Source organism: Orbicella faveolata, unplaced genomic scaffold (genome assembly GCF_042242905.1).
Source record: "Orbicella faveolata isolate gen_17 unplaced genomic scaffold, um_ofav_v1 contig_35, whole genome shotgun sequence".
Classification (NCBI taxonomy): Eukaryota; Metazoa; Cnidaria; class Anthozoa; order Scleractinia; family Merulinidae; genus Orbicella; species Orbicella faveolata.
This window is the reverse complement of record NW_028301564.1, coordinates 8,507,021-8,525,000: the sequence shown is the minus strand read 5'-3', so window position 1 is coordinate 8,525,000 and position 17,980 is coordinate 8,507,021. Positions and strand designations below refer to the sequence as shown.

Genomic DNA, 17,980 nt, shown 5'->3' with positions numbered 1-17,980 from the left:
TTTTTTTTGATCGCTACAAAACAAAAGGACTAGATCAAATTTACCTTTGTCTATAATTTTACTACATGTAGCTGAAAACCTTGGGAGGGGGGTACTTTAGAAATTTCTGGGTGGGGATGTTCCGCTGGGACCCCAGTTAATAATATCCAGTAGTGTTTTATGATAGTCATCTTTCGACGCTCTTGAGGCTGAGTGTCAAAAATTTAAACTTGCCGATTTCAATTTTTTTATATTTTTGAGTGGCAATTCCTGGTTTCCTTACTTTAGATAAAATCTTCAACCAACTGGTCAATCTCGTGACAAATGATACTCTATTCTAGACCCAAACGTTCTGATTTATATACACTATGCTAGAGTAAACTGCTTGAAAACCATACCCTTTACTGCGGCACTTACCTATATAGCCCTATATACGGCAGTATTCCCCCCCTCCCGGGGGCTGGAAAGTACCGGTTTGAAAAATATTGATGCCAACAGAAACACTTGATAAAGCAATATTCTGATATAAAGAGGCTTCATTGTGGTCAGTTAGAATTGTTTGCACAAAAATAAAAGAAATTTGTTTTAAAGGGGGAAGGTAATTCACTGTTTCATATGGCATTTGTGACATCACATGAGCCATCGTAGCTTGTTTCATTTTGATGTCGTGTTCATCAATAAAAGAGTATTAAAAGGGCCTCTCCGGGAGTCGAGCCCGGGACCTATCGCACCCTAAGCGAGAATCATGCCACTAGACCAACAGGCCAAACGTGGTTGAATATTTATTTGAGAAAAGTCTTAACCTACTTCTCTCTATTGAACTGGTACTATATAACACCAGTTATTTGTTGGCTTATTGGCTCAGACAGTTACCATCCAAATTCCCTGGTTTTTCGCTTTTCATGTCTTTCGAGCAAGATACAATAATGTAGCAAAAACCTTACGCAAGTTAAAATTTCATCCACACAAATGATTCAACTTGATGAAAATCGTACAAATTCCCTCCATGGAAGTCTCCGTGGCGCAATCGGCTAGCGCGTTCGGCTGTTAACCGAAAGGTTGGTGGTTCAAGCCCACCCGGGGACGATTCTTTCTGTTTTGATAATTGTTTTCTATATAGTTAGCTTCAAGAGTCCATCCTGTTAGCTTCATTTTTAGTTGTATTGCATGTTAGTAGGTCCTCTCAAACAAACAGCCTCTGCGCGGATGTGATGTGAATAAACCGTTATTATCGTGACCGTTATTATCGTGATCGTTCTCATTATTGGTTTTTTGACGGTTAAAGGAAATTTGGCCGTTAGTTTTCATAAAAGGGTACAAATTTGTCCATATTTGAATAATCCAGTTAGTACTATAATTTGTGCATTCAATATTGGGTCTTTACTCTTCAAATCTTTGTCTTATTAACGTAATTACATCACCTTTATTACAACCGCGTGCATTAATCGCCTGCTCCCGTGACTAGAAGTTGAAGGACTTGAACATAAGCATACTTTTTGTGATATATTAAAACATTGCTTTATAAACAGTATATATTGCCCCTAGACAATCGTTTAGTTCTTAATTAAGGATATCTGAGACACTTGACGGTTGACAGTAGAAATATTGCGGTTTAGACGGTTAACGGTTAATGTTTCGGCCATTTGACGGTTAACCCTATTGAGATCCTCTGCCGAACGCTAAAACAAGGATAGCGTTTGTTTTTGTGTTAAATGTCAATTTTAACTTTTGTAATCTCCTACGACAAACCCATCGTTTTAAACTTTTCTATTCTTTTTGTTGTGTTCCAAGGTATTTTAAACGGAGTAATTAATCAATTTCTTTTATACGTTTTGCTAATAAGATTTGGCGAAAAAGAGGGATGATGACATTGACCAAACCATTCCAAGCAATCCACAACCTTAACCCCTATTATCGTATAGCATGATGAGAACATCTTTGAGGGTGAAGAGTATTTTGGCAGGTTGCTTAAACATTTCGCCGGTATCAGGAGAGGATGAAGAGTGAGCCACGTCATGCATCAAGTGCGCGCGCTAAGTACTAAAATGAACAATGATAGGGCAGATGGCCACTGCTATAGCTTTGCTTGGATTTAACGAGCTTGCTGACCCCTACTTTTCTTTCCAGAAACAGATTTTATTTACAATTATCTCCACATTGTCCAAAAATAAACAGAAAATCAAGGTAGGAAGTTAAAGAAAACAAACAAACAAAAAAAATGATATTTGCTAGCAATAAAGATAGAAAGTTAAAAAAAAAAAAAGGTAGGAAGCCGGCAGTTAAAAAAAAAATTCAAGATTTCTCTCCACGGGACATCGAATCCTGCCATCTTGTGAATGCAAGGCGCGTGAAACTATAGTCGCTAAATGCGAACTTGTTCTTTAAGGAACCTCACCAGTTGACTAAATTCACTTAGTACGCCCACTTCAACAATATTTGGCAGAGAAAAGTTCACTTGAAACTTGGAATTAATACTATGTTTTTCCATGTTGAGATTCTTGTAAATGTTGTTGCACAATGTGTAAACTCATCTGAGAACAGTTGCAGGGCCCCAATGAAGAACACCTTTGATGAAGTATGCTCCCTGCTAAACATTTATTATTATGGCTATTGTTCTGTGTTGTCGTGTAGTTACCAGTCCAACTCCGCTGATTAATTTTCCGCGACCCGTCAATAAAGCAAGATCAGGAGCTCATGACCCCGAGCGTCCATCTACCATACCAACCCCAGCATTCAACCCTTTCTGGTATCTTTTTATTTTTAGAATTTGAGCTCTGGACGTTTTCGCACCCCGCCTTTCAAACGCCCAATCAAAGCCCGGGTGGTCCCCGAGGGACCCCTAAGAGGTACCAATTCTAAAACAACACATTATCTCCTGTCATAATTCTTTGAGCTCAATACGCTAAAAGGAACCACGAAAGCTGCCGCTGTGGACCTTTTGAGGCTGAACACCCTAAGAGGTATTGAGCTATCTTAGTACTGCTGGAAATTACCAAGCGTGAAAGTGGACATGTCACCAACTTAGTACTACATGTATTAACAAAGTTTTTTTTAAAATTTTTTTTATTTTTATTTTTAAAAAATAAACAAATAAACAATAATACATGAGGTTATCTAATGTAGGGCGCCGTAGCTCAGTTGGTTAGAGCGCCTGTCTAGTAAACAGGAGGTCATGGGTTCAAATCCCATCGGTGCCTTACAGATGTTGCACTTTTTAATTTGTTATTACTTTTGAAAATTGATCAACGAAGCTTCACATGTTGTACCCCTGGGAATTTTTTTGGTTGTGTCATCCGATGGATTTACTTTTAAGATCTACGCAAGAGTCGAGTGAAAAATTTCAAGAATTATATGGAACGTAATTTGCGCATAAATGACCATTATAATATAGATAGGACCCTGCGCACGCTGTGATTGGTCAAAAACCCATGTTTTATCAGAGTATAAAGCGCTTTGAAACATTACTTTAATGTAAATAAACGCCCTGGATTACATTTGTCGCGTTAGTTCAACGACATTTCTTTGGTCGACTTGTCTCGTTTGATGAATTTATATCAGGAGCCATAATCGGGGACGGAGACTGTAAGCGCGCGCCATTTCTAGTATTGGGGCTGTGCCCATGATATGGGACAATTTTTCTATTTTTAGAAAAAAATCCGCGATCATGCGCGGCACACGCGCGTACATGCTGCGTGGATTTTTGCGGATATAGCGCGAGGAAATGGCGTCCGAAATTCCCGAAATGTTTGATACTCTTGGCCCACAAATCAATACGTTCATGTCTGTTGGAATATGGCTTCAGTATTTTCGTCGTAAGCTGCTCCAGTTTGAGTGAAGTAAGACAGTGCCGAATTTAGTTGTCCCGCTTTATATCGCTGACCAAGTTGTGTTCCGCTGCTTCTTTTACAAGAGCTCCACATTACTCCACTCTCAGTCTCACATATGTTGAACAAAGATTAACAGCGTTTCCATTACACAGCAAAAAACCAGTTGGATATATTTGGATATAACACCGTTTCAGGACTTCAAAGTTTCCCTCCTCTTGCCACAGGCGCTTGCGAGGATTTCGCCCGAGTCCATCTCGACCGAAAAGTAAAACAAAGTAATTGCAAGTTTGAGTTTCGCCTGAATTGTAAGCAACGCTTGATGCTTTATCAAGGCCCAATAAGTGACAATAAAGTTTATGTCTGTAGATCATGCTCAGTTTTCTTTGTGTAAAAATCTAATAAATTGTCTGTTGTCGATGAATAAGAGCGCCCGCTGATGCGTGTTTTGTACAGTCAGTAAAACATGACAAATTGGACTTCCCCACTTTCGTGTGAAAACGTACATCGAACTCGTATAATATCTCTAGTTTTTAAATATGTTTAAGGTTGATAAATGTTTCAGAACATATTAAAAGCTTAGCTGAAAATATGTGAATACAGCAGAAATGATCAGCTTTCTTTAATCAACTCGAATAGTCACTGTACTCGAATAAAGATTTCGATTTTGTTGGTTGAGTTATCAAAACTCCTTGTCTATTTTATTTTCGCAGTGTAAAACTTCACTATGTTAAAGAAATACACATGATGTTAGTAGCCTTTTGGCGTTGGTGAAAATTGTTGCAGCATCTCAGCGCAAAAGACAACGAAAGAAATCTTTGTCAAGATTTGTTGACAATTGAAAACGCCGACTCGGATTTGAAGGTGCACGCGCTGCACTATGCAAATGAGCTACTTATGTACGCGTGAGACTTTCCTTTAAAAAACTTTTGCAAACTCGCCAAACAAACAGAAGCAATAAGAAACTATCAAAAACAGAGTTTGGTTATGATTAAGCATTGTTTGGGAAACTCTCAAATGAACTCGATACGAGAGTAAAGAGTTTTCTTTCATAACTTTTCTTTACAGAACAAACGCAAAAGCTTACGCGTTCAACTAGCGCGAGCACATATTATTATTCATTCACAGCGCGAAATTAAAGTCTTGTTTTCGACTCTGAAAAACTCACTTTTTCCATTAGTTTAGAGCATAAAGCTACATATAAGAGCCCTGGATCTAATTCCCTGCCTTATTCCCTGCCATCGCTGTGAAAAATCTGCAAGAGAATCTCGCCTCTCTCACCATTTGATCAGGCAACGTGACAACATTCACGCGAGAGCCCCCGACATGTGCGTGGATCCGCGCGGATATGTGACGTCAGGATGGCGCAATTTGTTCTAAAAATAGAAAAATTGTCCTATATCATAGTTGCGCGCGGATCCCAAGACTTACGGTCTCCGTCCCCGATTATGGCTCCTGTTTATATTTCTTTCTTCTTTCATTACTGTAAGAGTAGTTCGCTGCAAAGGGGAAGGGGGGGTGGGGGGGGGGCGGGCTGGGGGTGTGGGCGGATAAATACGATGGACTAGCATCCCATCCATGGAAAAGAAATATACTCTCAGTTGTTTAATACAGCGGAGACTGGGATTACATCTGCAGTGTGTGGGCTAGCAAGGCCAATTTGCGGCCATTTAACCTTTCCTTACCATTTCGTGCCAAAGGAGGGCGTCAGTTCTAAAAGATGAAATTAAGCCTTTAACTGCCAGGTTACAATAAAGCAAGTCGCAAAGGAAAGAGTAATTCTTCAAAGAATCTTTGTGTTATCTGTGTTATACAGCAGTTTTGAGAAAGGTTGCGCCACAAAGCGTAAAAGAGTACCGCGCGACAAATATACCGAAAGGTTCTCTGGGTATTGCCCGTTTACCGCTGGTCGATTGAAGTCCACGTTGTTTTAGAGCGACAGCGGAAAATTCTTTAATAGGAGTATTTTCATCTTCCTTGATAGCTAGAGAAAACTAGCCAAATAAAAAGTTTACAAACCGTTATTTGTACAACAATGGTCCGAAAAAAATCTGCCTTCAAAAAAAAGTAAAGCTGCATATTAGCTAGTAAATTAAAGGAAAGACTGCTGGAGATTCCGGGTATCGATCCCGGTACCTCCTGCATGCTAAGCGGGCGCTCTACCATTTGAGCTTATTCCCCAAACCGTAAGCATTTGGTTCAATATACAAGTTACTATAACTATTGAAAAACAATGTTAGAGGCATGACTTGGTGATTAGTTTTATTTTTTTTTCTGAATGTACTTAGAATTTCATTTTAGAAAAACAGATCATTTAAGAAATATGTTGCTTTTCATTCTAGTTCCTTGATATTCAAGAAAAGCGGGCCATTTTGCTAACAAAAGGCTTTGTTATACAGCCCAAAATTAACCTAATATGGCCATTTTTTAACAATGGCGGCAGCAGCTTAAAACTACTCAAGGGACTTTCAAAATTTCTCGTGCGATACGATTTGAACGATTGTAAAAAGCCAAGTAACGACAAATTCTCCCCGGGGGAGGCATTACGGGTACAATTTGTTGTATGTAAGTCGTTACTTTGGGGCGGCTGGTAGGGGTCACCATTGCGGCTATCGATGATATCACCATTGCTGTTTGGTTTCTCTGTTGGAAATTTAGTGTGGCTTCAAACTGGAAAAAGAATTATTCCCCCTTTCATCCCTCTTAAATTTTCTGATCGTAATGTACAACAGCTGCAAGATGAAGGAAATGCTGTAAAATATTTGCGGAACTTCGAAGAAAGCTGCCAGGTAATTAAGATTAAATAGAAGTGTGCTGTCCCCTTAAGCTGTTTATATTCATACTGGACCAAAATTCAGTTATGCTCAACAAGCGACAAATTTGCCGATTGTTTCACTTTGCTGCATTATTCTCTCGCCCAAAAGATTTCATGTTAGCACTTGCTTTGATTATGGAAGCACTGCAAAGCCGGAGCTAGACCAGATCGACATTTTAAGCCAGTCTTTATCACGGACAACACTCGAGGACGTTTTTCAAAGGCCCCGCTCTTTATATCTGACTTAATTGGCCGCGTCACGGGTAACTTGATTTCAATATTAACAATCTGATGCTCAGCAGACCGTTATAACTTACGACGTATAATGAACTTGTCTGAATGATTCGCCCCTTTCGGCAAAGAATAAAAAGTTTAATCGCTCACAGACCTCTGAATGTTATTCACGTAACAATTCCAAGACGGATAAAATGTTTACAGAGCGTTTTCACTGTGACGCAACAAAAAAAAATCGAAAATCATTTATTTGATTTGTGTTTAGAAATCTTACTGAAAACCCGACTGGAAGAAATATTGGTTGGTAAATTTCGTTGAAGGCACCCTCCATAATTACGCATGTGCTGATGCTTTCAGACTAACAGCGGTAACCACAATGATGGAAAACCACTAGTCGGTCTAAATAAACAGATTTTGCAAGATTTGCAGATTTTTCAAGCTTAAGATCGGCCAGAGGCCTCCTATGAGGGTTCCATGGTTTGCATCAAATGCGCGGCAGCGTTAAATGGGTTTGGTGTCCCGGTTCAAGTCCTCCCATGCAACCGATCCTAGGGCATTCCGCTCTCAAGCTTTGCGAAACTGGTGAGTTGCGCCACCACGTAGGTCGGTGAGAAGGGATGTTCCACTGTGGTTTTTTTAGCACTTTATTTAAACAAGGGTTTTACATTCAGTAGCCAGGGTAGCCTTCTAAAAGAGCCCTGCGATAAGTAGATTTTAAATACTAGAATATAAAATAGTAGTCGGACGTGATAAAAAATGCTATTTAGCATTCTGTTATTGTTGCTGTTGTTTTTGTTTGTATATATTTGAACATTCTGAAACGAATAAACGAAACGCACGTCCGAAAATTTTATTTTCCGCGTAAAGAGAAATAAGCTCCGTTAATTAATTTGGCTGATTAAACTAAAACCGCATGCCGTTAAGTATCAGAGTCCTGGCTTCCCTTGATACGCCGCACATGACGTTCCCAGGCCATGATTTTTCCTGACACGCCGCAACGTACATATCAGGAACATGGCACTCTTCGACGCGTCACGTGTCTTGACACATCACGTTCTGATCTCGGACTCGTCGAGTGTCGAGGAATTTCACGGCCACGTAAATTCCACGAAATTACTCATTTCACGCAATGAAAACTACCGAACGAAAAACAACTCAAAACTTAGCACAGTTCACGCTTTTTTTAAGGCAAACAGAAAGGCATAGGAACTTGAAATATAGGAAGCACAAAAACTGGATGCGTGTTACAGAAGTGAGCGAGATAAGCTTAATGTTGAACTTGTTGTGAACGATCATCTCCGCTTTCCACAGGCAACAAAAAAAAAATCCGAAGAAAGTCTACGATCAGTTGGCAATATTTTGCTTGCACTAATGATAACTGAGTTGCGTAAACTTTTGCTCTTTCGGAGGCTGCTGTTTTTTTGTTTTTGTTTTGTTTTTGTTGTTTTTTTTCACTTTTAAATTAGGTAAAAACAACGCATCTTAATTCGTTAATCGGCTTTTAGAAATCGCACTTGTTTCTTTTCTTTTGACTTACGCTGCCTGCTTCGGACGCGACAAACAAAGAAACGAACTGTCGTGCACAATGACCGCTTTTTCTCTTGCCTGATATTATCACAACGATAAAATAAGTCAAAAAATTTATGAAGGCCAAATTTATTAACACATAGAAATGTATTACATAAAATGTATTACATAAAATGTATCACTCCTCCTCACCTTCTCTTCTTGTCCCGGCCGTTTAAGTTTAAGTTTAAGTTTAATAATACTTTGCCATACTAGCACAAGTGAATAAATCATTTTATCTTTTGCCAAATTAAATCGATATAAAAGCGAACGTTGCCAATCAAACTTGTAAGCTAATGCTTATTCCAAACGTCGTGCTACTGCAGTGACGAACTCAAATAAATTTGACCCAGTAGTGGTATGACAAAATAACGCCAGTGGTTTCAAACGTCGAATTTAATTCAGTCGCCGAAGATGGGAAGAAGTTTGCCTTGCTGAAGACCATTTTAAATGATAGAAAGCAACGGCAGCTGATAACAGGCTATGAATTCAGTTCGGCCCTGCAAGAGCACGCCGTTTGAAGCCAAGTCGCATGCCCGCAAGTAGCACTGAAAGGCTAATCTAGGCGGGCCATGCCTTAATAGCCGATTACAAAAATATACGTTGTGCAACTGCCGTGCTTAAGTTAAATTAAGTTCTTGAATTTCGTTCGGCACGGCAGTGGCACGACGTTTGGAATAGGCCTAAAGCTCTTACTTTATTGGTGAGAGTCTGGCCGATACTCATACAGCCGGTCAAGTGTTCCTTTGGGCTCCCCCGATGGAAATTGATCTTGTGATAACAAAAGTTACACTCCTCACTCCCGCAAGGTAGCTAATTCCTCATGCCGACAATTTTTCCGATGATCACAAGTTTTCTCGCTAAGCTTCCGAAAAAGAACTCGGCGCTTCTAATAACAAAACGCTATTGTTTAGGTTTAACCAAAGGGCTATTGTTTATGTCAAATCACCAAAATGGACCAAAATGGACCGGCTGACATTAGTAAGTAAGTAAGTAAGTAAGTAAGTAACAACTTTATTTACAGAGGGTAACACATAACAGTGAAAACTATATTTCAATAAAAATGTCCTCATCATTTGGGAAAGTACGTTAACAATATATACATACATCTTAAAGAATAAAACCAAATAAGTTTGAACAAAGCCAATAAGCATAAGCGGGTGCTGTTCCTCATTAGGCCAAACTTTTGACAACGTTCCTGTACAAAGGCAGTAGTATTTAATAAAAAACGGCACAAGGATAATGTGTCTAGTCCGTTAGCTCAGTCGGTAGAGCGTGGTGCTGATAACGCCAAGGTCGTGAGTTCGACCCTCACACGGACCAACTTTTCCTTTTAAGTAAACCACCTGGAAAATACTATTTTAAGATTTCTAACAGACTATACTCTGATTTCTCTTTTCCTGTATTTGTTTTGATTAATTTATTCCCCCTCATCGGTTTAAAACAAGAGGACTAGATCAAAATTACTTTAGATTAATATTTTCCTAGAAGTCGTTGGAAATGTTTCCCGGCCAACAGAAACGGTTAGTTAAATGATATTTTAATCTAGGGTTTTATGGTAGTCAGTTGGAATTGTCTACCAAAAAAGGAGGCAGGTGTTCCGTTGTTTCATATGGCCGTTGTGACGTCACAAAAACCATCGTAATATTGCCTGCTTCGTTATTATATGTTGTGTTCATTGACAAAAGAGTGTTACAAAGGGCCTCTCCGGGAGTCGAACCGGCACCTCTCGCAACGCACCCAAAGCGAGAATCATGCCACTAGACCAACAGGCCAAACATGGTTGAACTTCATTTAACAAAGGTCTTAATCTACTTCTCTCTGTCGAACTGGTTCTATAACACCTGTTTTGTGTTGTCTCATTGGCCAAGACAGTTACTACCCAACTCCCCCGGTTTTTCGCTTTTCACGTCTTTCGAGCAAGATACAATAATGTAACAGAAACCTTACGCAAGTTAAAATTTCTTGCACAAAATGTGATGAAAATTGTTCAAAATGTTTTGATGGAAGTCTCCGTGGCGCAATCGGCTAGCGCGTTCGGCTGTTAACCGAAAGGTTGGTGGTTCAAGCCCACCCGGGGACGGTTGTCTTTGTTTTGATAATTATTTTCTATATAGTTAGCTTCAGGATTCCATCCATCCATCCTGTTAGCGTAATTTTTAGTTGTATTGCATGTAAGAAGGTCTATTCAAACAAACAGCCACTGCGCGGATGTGATGTGAATGAACCGTTATTATCGTGATCGTTATCATTATTGGTTTTTTGACGGTTGAAGCAAATTTGGCTGTAATTTTTTATAAAAGGGTACAAATTTGCCCGTATCTGAGTAATCCAATTAGTCCTATAATTTGTGCATTACTTATGACTTCTTTAATCTTCGACTGTTTGTCTAATTAACGTAATTACATCACCTCACCGCTGCGCGCATTAATCTTCCGCTCCCATAACTAGAAGTTGAAGGACTTGAGCATAAGTGTATCTTTTTGTGATGTATTAACATTTCTAAACAGCATAAATTTCCCATAGTCAATCGTTTAGTTCTTGATTAAGGATATCTGAGAAATTTGACGGCTAATATTGGCTTGCTCATTTGACGGTTGACGGTTAATTTTTTGGCGATTTGACGGTTAACTGCACTGAGATTCTCTGGTAACGCTAAAACAAGGATAGCATCGTTTCTGAAAAACTTCAATATTGAGCATCGTGAGAAGTAGGCAAATGTTCAACTGTTTGCTGTACTTCGCAGACTTATTTTTTCTGTCTTCCTGATCAAAAACAACTAGAAACTACGAGTTCCTGATTAGCACACCACTGAGTATGGCAGCTTTCAGTCGTAACAGGTTTCCGTAGTGTAGTGGTCATCACGTCCACTTTACACGCGGAATATCGCCGGTTCGAGCCCGGCCGGAAACACATGATTGTTTTTCCTATGAGACTAAATCTTGCTACCCAACTCTAGCCAGCTCTTACAAAATTTTGAGTTAGCGAAAACAAAACAAAAGGAAAAAAACGAAAGGTGTTGACGTAACTGAGCTTATTTAATTTTTTATCCTTCAGCAGCTTCATGTTAGGATCGATACCTTAAATAACGCTATCGAGCTATGATCTTAACAAAGCTTATGTCACTGATTGTTAGTGGATTGGTAGCCAGAAATGTATGAGTTTCAGCCGGAGAAACCAAAAGTCTCCCTGCTATAAGTTGACGGTTGAATGCAATTTCTTTGTTAAATGAAAGCTTTCAAATGACCCAAGGACAAAAACCATCGCTTTAAACTTTTCCGTTCATTTTGTTTTGTTCCAGGGTAATTTAAATGGAATAACTACTCAATTTCTTTTTTACGTTTTGCTAATAAGATTTGGCGAAATATAAAGATGATGACATCGACCATTTCATGATCGCATCAGTCCAAACAATCCATAACCTTAACCCCCATTATTGTATAGCCTAATGTGAACATCTTTGAGGGTGTAGAGTATTTTGGCAGGTTGCTTAAACAACCGGTATCAGGAGAGCAAGGTAATTCCTCTCAAACTATTGTTAGATATAGTAGCCAGTTCTCCCGCGGATAATGTTAGCACGAGCGTTGCGTTGATGTTTTCTCTGAGGATGAAAATGCACGTATTAAAGCCGCTCGGGACTCCTTTGGGCTGTGACTAAAATTCCCTTTAAATTGATCAGCGGATTCACGAAAAGTCTAACAGGAAGCGACGGAGAGAGGGAAAGAACGAGTGAATGTCTCATCCATACCTACAATTTGGAAAATACTAGTTTGCTAAAAAATTATTGTTGTGATTATTTTAATTATTATTTGAAAAGGAAAACAATTAATTTGGGTCTGTCCTGGAGTCGAACCCGGGACCTCTTGCACCCAAAGCGAGAATCATGCTACTAGACCAACAGGACAGACATATGAAAAACTTTTTAGACAAATGCTTTAATCTGCCACTCCCTTAACTCAGCTGGTGTTTTAATACCTGTTCTGTGTTGTGTTGTAGCAGGAGCCATAATCGGGCACGGAGACCGTAAGTCTTGGGATCCGCGAGCACCTATGATATGGAACTATTTTTGTATTTTTAGAACAAATTGCGCCGTCCTGACGTCATATATCCGCGCGGATCCACGCACATGTCAGGGGCTCTCGCGTGGATGTTGTCACGTTGAGTGATCAAATGGTGAGAGTTGCGAGATTCTCTTGCAGATTTTTCACAGCGATGACAAGGAATAAGGCAGGGAATAAGAACCAGGGCTCTTATATGTAGTGTTATGCTCTGAGCTAATGGAAAAGGTGAGTTTTGCAGGGTCCAAAACATTACTTCAATTTCGCGCTGTAAATGAATAATATCTGGTCGCGCTAGCTGTACGCGTAATCTTTTGCGTTTGTTGTGTAAAGAAAAGTTGTGTAAGAAAGCTCTTTACTCTGGTATCGAGCTAATTTGTGAGTTTCCCAAACAATGCTTAATCATATTGTTTTTGTTTGTTTGGCGAGTTTGCAAAAGTTTTTGAAAGGCAAGTCTGGGGCGTACAAGTAGCTCATTTGCATAGTGCAGCGCATGCACTTTCAAGTGCGAGGTCGATGTTTTCAATTGTCAACAAATCTTGACAAAAATTTCTTTCGTTGTGTTTTGTGCTGAGATGTTGCAACAATTTTCACCAACGCCAAAAGGCTGCTAATATCATGTGTGTTTCTTTAACATAGTTAAATTTTACACTGCGAAAATAAAATAGACAAGGAGTTTTGATAACTCAACCAACAAAATCGAAATCGTTATTCCAGTTGATTAAAGAAAGCGTCATCGTAACTTTGCTGATTATTTCTGCGGTATTCACATATTTTCAGCTAAGCTTTTAATACGTTCTGAAACATTTATCAACCTTAAACATATTTAAAAATTAGAGATTTTATATGAGTTCGATGTACGTTTTCAAACGAAAGTGGGGAAGTCCAATTTGTCATGTTTTACTGACTGTACAAAACACGCATCGGCGGTCGCTCTTATTCATGGACAACAGACAATTTATTGGGTTTTTACACAAACAAAACTGAGCCGCATCTACAGATATAAACTATATTGTCACTTATTGGGCCTTGATAAAGCATCAAGCGTTGCTTATAATTCAGGCGAAAATTCAAACTTCCAATTATTATTATTATTATTATTATTTTTTTTTACTCTTCTCTTTACTCTCTTTTCTTTTACTCTGGCGAAATCTTCGCAAGCGTGTGACAAGAGGAGGGAAACTTTGAAGTCCTGAAACGGTGCTATATCCAAATATATCCAACTAGTTTTTTTGCGGTGTTTTGGAAAAGCTGTCAATCTTCAACATATGTAAAACTTAGAGTGGAGTGATGTGGAGCCCTTGTAAAAGAAGCTGAGGAACACAACTTGGTCAGTGATATAAAGCGGCACATAACTAAATTCGACACTGTCTTCCTTCACTTAAACTGGAGCATCTTGCGACGAAAATACTGAAGTAAACTCCCAACAGACATGAACGTATTGATATGTGGGCCAAAATTAAGGCATCAAACATTTCGGGAATTTCGGACGCCATTTCCCCGCGCTGCATCCGCAAAAATCCTCGCAGCATTGTACACGCGTGTGTCGCACATGATGGCGCAATTTTTTCTGAAAATAGAAAAATTCTCCCATATCGTAGGGACAGATCCAGTACTAGAAATGGCGCGCGCTTACGGTCTCCGTCCCCGATTATGGCTCCTGGTACAAATCAATAAGCTAGAACATTTTACAAGACGCTGTTAAAACAAAGCTTAATAAGATTTTGGACGAACACGAAGACTGACTGATCAAGAATGACGTAAATCTCCCGCCAAAGGTAAAAAAGTCCTTAAACATCCCAGGACACCCCGCGAGCCTCTCCATCATGCTGTCAGAATAGTAATATCTGACTAATTCGTCCCTCGATCGTCAGAAATTACATATTTCAAAAGCGCAAATAAATTTGTTGCCTTCTCGGCACAAGCTACAAGATGAAAAAAGAAAAAAAAAGGAAGATGCCCGTCTTGATTGACACACGTCACAAAATCATGACTATCAACAAGCGAACGATTGCGATCAGTTGGTCAAATGTCTGAAAAAAATGAAACCAATTTTATCCCTTATCTGATCAGAATGCAAAAAAAAAGCCAACCAGTGAAACAGACATAGAAACACAATCATTGCCCCCACATAATGAAAAAAAAAAACAAAAAACAAAACACACTTCTTAATTTTAACAATAATTCTATTATGAAGAGAACACAATTCTCTTTCCTGCCTACCAGATGTTTCTTTCTCGAATCCATGAAGTCTCTCTCCCTCTCATGTAGGGCGCCGTAGCTCAGTTGGTTAGAGCGCCTGTCTTGTAAACAGGAGGTCATGGGTTCAAATCCCATCGGTCTCTTAGAGGGGTCAAACTTTTTAATTCTCAATACTTTTTCATTACTTTTGCTCATCGAAGCTTCACATATTGTTTAACAGGGAATTTTTGTAAGGTTGTGTTATCCAATAAGAGTGTTATTTTTAAGGTCCACGCAGGGGTCGACTGAAAAATTACATGACGGTTCATTTAAAGTGCTACTATATATCATGAAATTCGCATCTTTCGTATCTAAGCCATTTTAGCACAAAAAAGTAGACTGTACGAGAAGAAAAACGCTGTTTACTATTTCAAAGATCTCCTTTCGTTCCAAGTGATGACGTCATAAACTCGACCAAATTTTGATCAAATTTCATGAAAAAGGTATCTCAGCCAATTTGTATCAGAAATCTTTGATTCTTTGCGGTAAGATTCTACTAGATGTGCTCCACAATATGAGCTAAACAGTTATGTTACCATGGGAACATGCTGGGGTCAAGACCTCCTCGATATTAAAAGCTTTTCTGGCCACCTTTGGCGTTCCATTTTGATATTTGCCCGTGGTGCCTCATCTGCATGATCCAGCAAGCATATAAATATGTTAGGTGGTGTTTGTAGCCTTGTTTAATGTTTTTCCAGCTGAAAATCCCTAAGATGTTTGAATCAGATTGGAGGGGAATGGAAAACAGTTAGTTGCCCTGGGAACAATGGTTCAATGGTTTCCGCTGCAAATTGACCAAGATAGCTCTATTTATATATTCGATATAATATTGAGCTGTCTTTCACTTGCATATTTTACACATTTTTACTCGGGCTTTCCGAAGGAAACGCCCGAAGTATAAATTCGGCTTGGTTTTTTTTCTTTTTTTTTTTTTTTGCGTTCAGTCACAAATCGCCGTCGAGGTTACGGCGCATGCGTAGAATCTGTATAGTGCGCATGCGTAGTGTACGCTACTGAAGCACATGGGCGAGTAATGACTGATGGTGTTAAGGTCTCGTTGGTGACTGCGAATATTATCCGTAGCTCTATTTCTGTGTCACAGTCATCAACAAAATGGCATACAGCCCTGGAAAATCGCCTTCAAAGAGAAAATCAGAGTCCGTGATCGGATATGTTCACGAATTATCGCCGATCAAGAAGAATAAATCCCGCACGATCGAGTACCATTCGCTGACGCTGCAAACATCGAGTACTCAACATCGTGAAGCCCTCCTGTATTCAACTCAAAAGAGTAAGTTCTTGGAAGAGAGTTTGGAAACCAGGACACCAGTGACATTTCAGAACATTACGTACACCGCGGACGGCAAAAAAATTGTCATAAATGACATGACCTTACTCACCACTCCAAAGCCAAGTAAATACGACTTCCAATACGCAGACTTGGCGCAGCATGAGGACACAACACCAGTCCCGATTATCGACGTACTTAACAAACATAATCAATGGGACACTGTTACCATCAAAGGAAAGATTGCACAAATAAAGGATACCACAATCGTCGGATCAAAGAAACTGAGACTCTGCCAAGCACTGATTGCAGACAACACCGCAACCATGCCATTAGATATATGGGAGAACAATATCGCAACATCCAAACTTGGATCCATCTACATTGTAGCACCAGTCCAAGTGCGTGTTTGGTCACGTACCAAAAAACTCAGCACTATAGTTAAAACAACTGTGACTGAGACCACCGACGAAACTCTTTAAGACATCTCTCTAGTATCAAGCAAGCTGGACGAAAATGAACCCGACCTTGCAAACGGTAACATAAAGGAAGTTCTACGAGTCCAGAGCAGCGACAAATTTCAGACAGACATAGAAAGAAACATCTGGTAGGCAGGAAAGAGAATTGTGTTCTCTTCATAATAGAATTATTGTTAAAATTAAGAAGTGTGTTTTGTTTTTTGTTTTTGTTTTTTCATTATGTGGGGGCAATGATTGTGTTTCTATGTCTGTCTGAAATGCGACCGTAAGGTTCAAGATTGCTCTTCTCGGGTGGTCAACTGCCAAAAGTGTGGGAGCATGAGAGCAGATAAATGTAAATATGGCCTCACCCTAAAAGTGAAAGTCAAACTTAGTAATGATGAGGAACTTACCATCAAGTTCGGCGATGAATCACTAGCAAAAATCCTCAATGCCGAAATCCTAACAATGGATGAGGACTCTATCACTAAACAATTGCTGTTTATTGAAGACATGAAGATTACTTATAATGTTCACGCACATACCCTTGAAAATATCTTATAAGCGCATGACACTGTAGAGTACGGAAAATATTTGTTGTTGAGATTTGTTACCGTTTGTCACATTAGATCCAATAGAATTTGAACAATATTCATATCGTTAAACATATCCCTTATCTTAAGACCGTAGTATAGAGGGTCTGGACAATAATTACAGATTGAATTAATGAAAGTCTTTGTAAGAGCCATATTCAAATTATTTAGAAAACTTGTTTTAATGAAACCATTAATGTCAATAATATGAAGATTTCCTTGCTTCCGCGCACTGCCTTCTACACCAACAATTCCGCGCTCATGCTTTTCCTTCTGGTAAGGTCTTTGTTATCTTTTTTAAGAAAAACATTATTTACACATGAACTATACAACGCGATAAAGAGATACTGCTGGCAATTTAATATTTGACAAACATTATCTTTACATTTTCTGACGTCACCTGATACAGGGCCAACAAATCTGGTGTCAAATAACTTTGAGATTTTCACGTTGCTTAAAGACGACTTCTGTAGCGTTCGACTTTTACATAGCAAGATGTTGGAAAAAAGCCCAAGTTCACGTAGTCATGCGTCTAGTTCAAACTTAAATATCTCCGGAACTAATGTAGATATTTACAAGCGGCAAACGGCGTTTTTAATATTTCGTGGAATTCCATGTGATTCACTCAAAATTTCTAGGAGTAAAATTTGATCATAGTGCCACGTTAACGTGGTTTAGAAATACTTCGTTTTACGATCACTAGAGGTTCACCGAAGTTTCTGTAGTGTAGTGGCTATCACGTCCGCCTCACACGCAGAAGGTCGCCGGTTCGAGCCCGGCCGGAAACATTCTTTTTCGTTTATTTATTTGACTTCTGCAGTTGCATTTTTATGATTGCATGTCTCGATTTCTTTATGAACTGTTTTATGGCACCTTGTATTTTAAGAGTAATGACACTCAAGTGATAGTAAGCTTGAAAAGTAA

General features: G+C 39.2%; 1 protein-coding gene and 7 non-coding genes across 8 annotated transcripts; all 8 read left to right on the top strand.

Moving 5' to 3' along the window:
* The first annotated feature begins 991 nt into the window (after positions 1 to 991).
* Positions 992 to 1,065, top strand: Trnan-guu (transfer RNA asparagine (anticodon GUU)). Its single transcript has one exon. It is a non-coding gene; the product is annotated as a tRNA-Asn (tRNA).
* A 2,037-nt stretch (positions 1,066 to 3,102) lies between these two features.
* On the top strand, positions 3,103 to 3,176 carry Trnat-agu (transfer RNA threonine (anticodon AGU)). The gene has a single exon. It is a non-coding gene; the product is annotated as a tRNA-Thr (tRNA).
* Positions 3,177 to 9,668: 6,492 nt separating this feature from the next.
* Positions 9,669 to 9,741, top strand: Trnai-gau (transfer RNA isoleucine (anticodon GAU)). Its single transcript has one exon. It is a non-coding gene; the product is annotated as a tRNA-Ile (tRNA).
* Positions 9,742 to 10,427: 686 nt separating this feature from the next.
* Positions 10,428 to 10,501, top strand: Trnan-guu (transfer RNA asparagine (anticodon GUU)). The gene has a single exon. It is a non-coding gene; the product is annotated as a tRNA-Asn (tRNA).
* A 757-nt stretch (positions 10,502 to 11,258) lies between these two features.
* On the top strand, positions 11,259 to 11,331 carry Trnav-uac (transfer RNA valine (anticodon UAC)). Its single transcript has one exon. It is a non-coding gene; the product is annotated as a tRNA-Val (tRNA).
* A 3,416-nt stretch (positions 11,332 to 14,747) lies between these two features.
* Trnat-ugu (transfer RNA threonine (anticodon UGU)) lies at positions 14,748 to 14,821 on the top strand. Its single transcript has one exon. It is a non-coding gene; the product is annotated as a tRNA-Thr (tRNA).
* An 814-nt stretch (positions 14,822 to 15,635) lies between these two features.
* On the top strand, positions 15,636 to 16,487 carry LOC149103061 (uncharacterized). The gene has a single exon (XM_089273852.1). The coding sequence runs from the start codon at positions 15,831 to 15,833 to the stop codon at positions 16,485 to 16,487; it is 657 nt and encodes a 218-aa protein (XP_089129978.1). The 5' UTR covers positions 15,636 to 15,830.
* Positions 16,488 to 17,771: 1,284 nt separating this feature from the next.
* On the top strand, positions 17,772 to 17,844 carry Trnav-cac (transfer RNA valine (anticodon CAC)). Its single transcript has one exon. It is a non-coding gene; the product is annotated as a tRNA-Val (tRNA).
* The last annotated feature ends 136 nt before the right edge of the window (positions 17,845 to 17,980 follow it).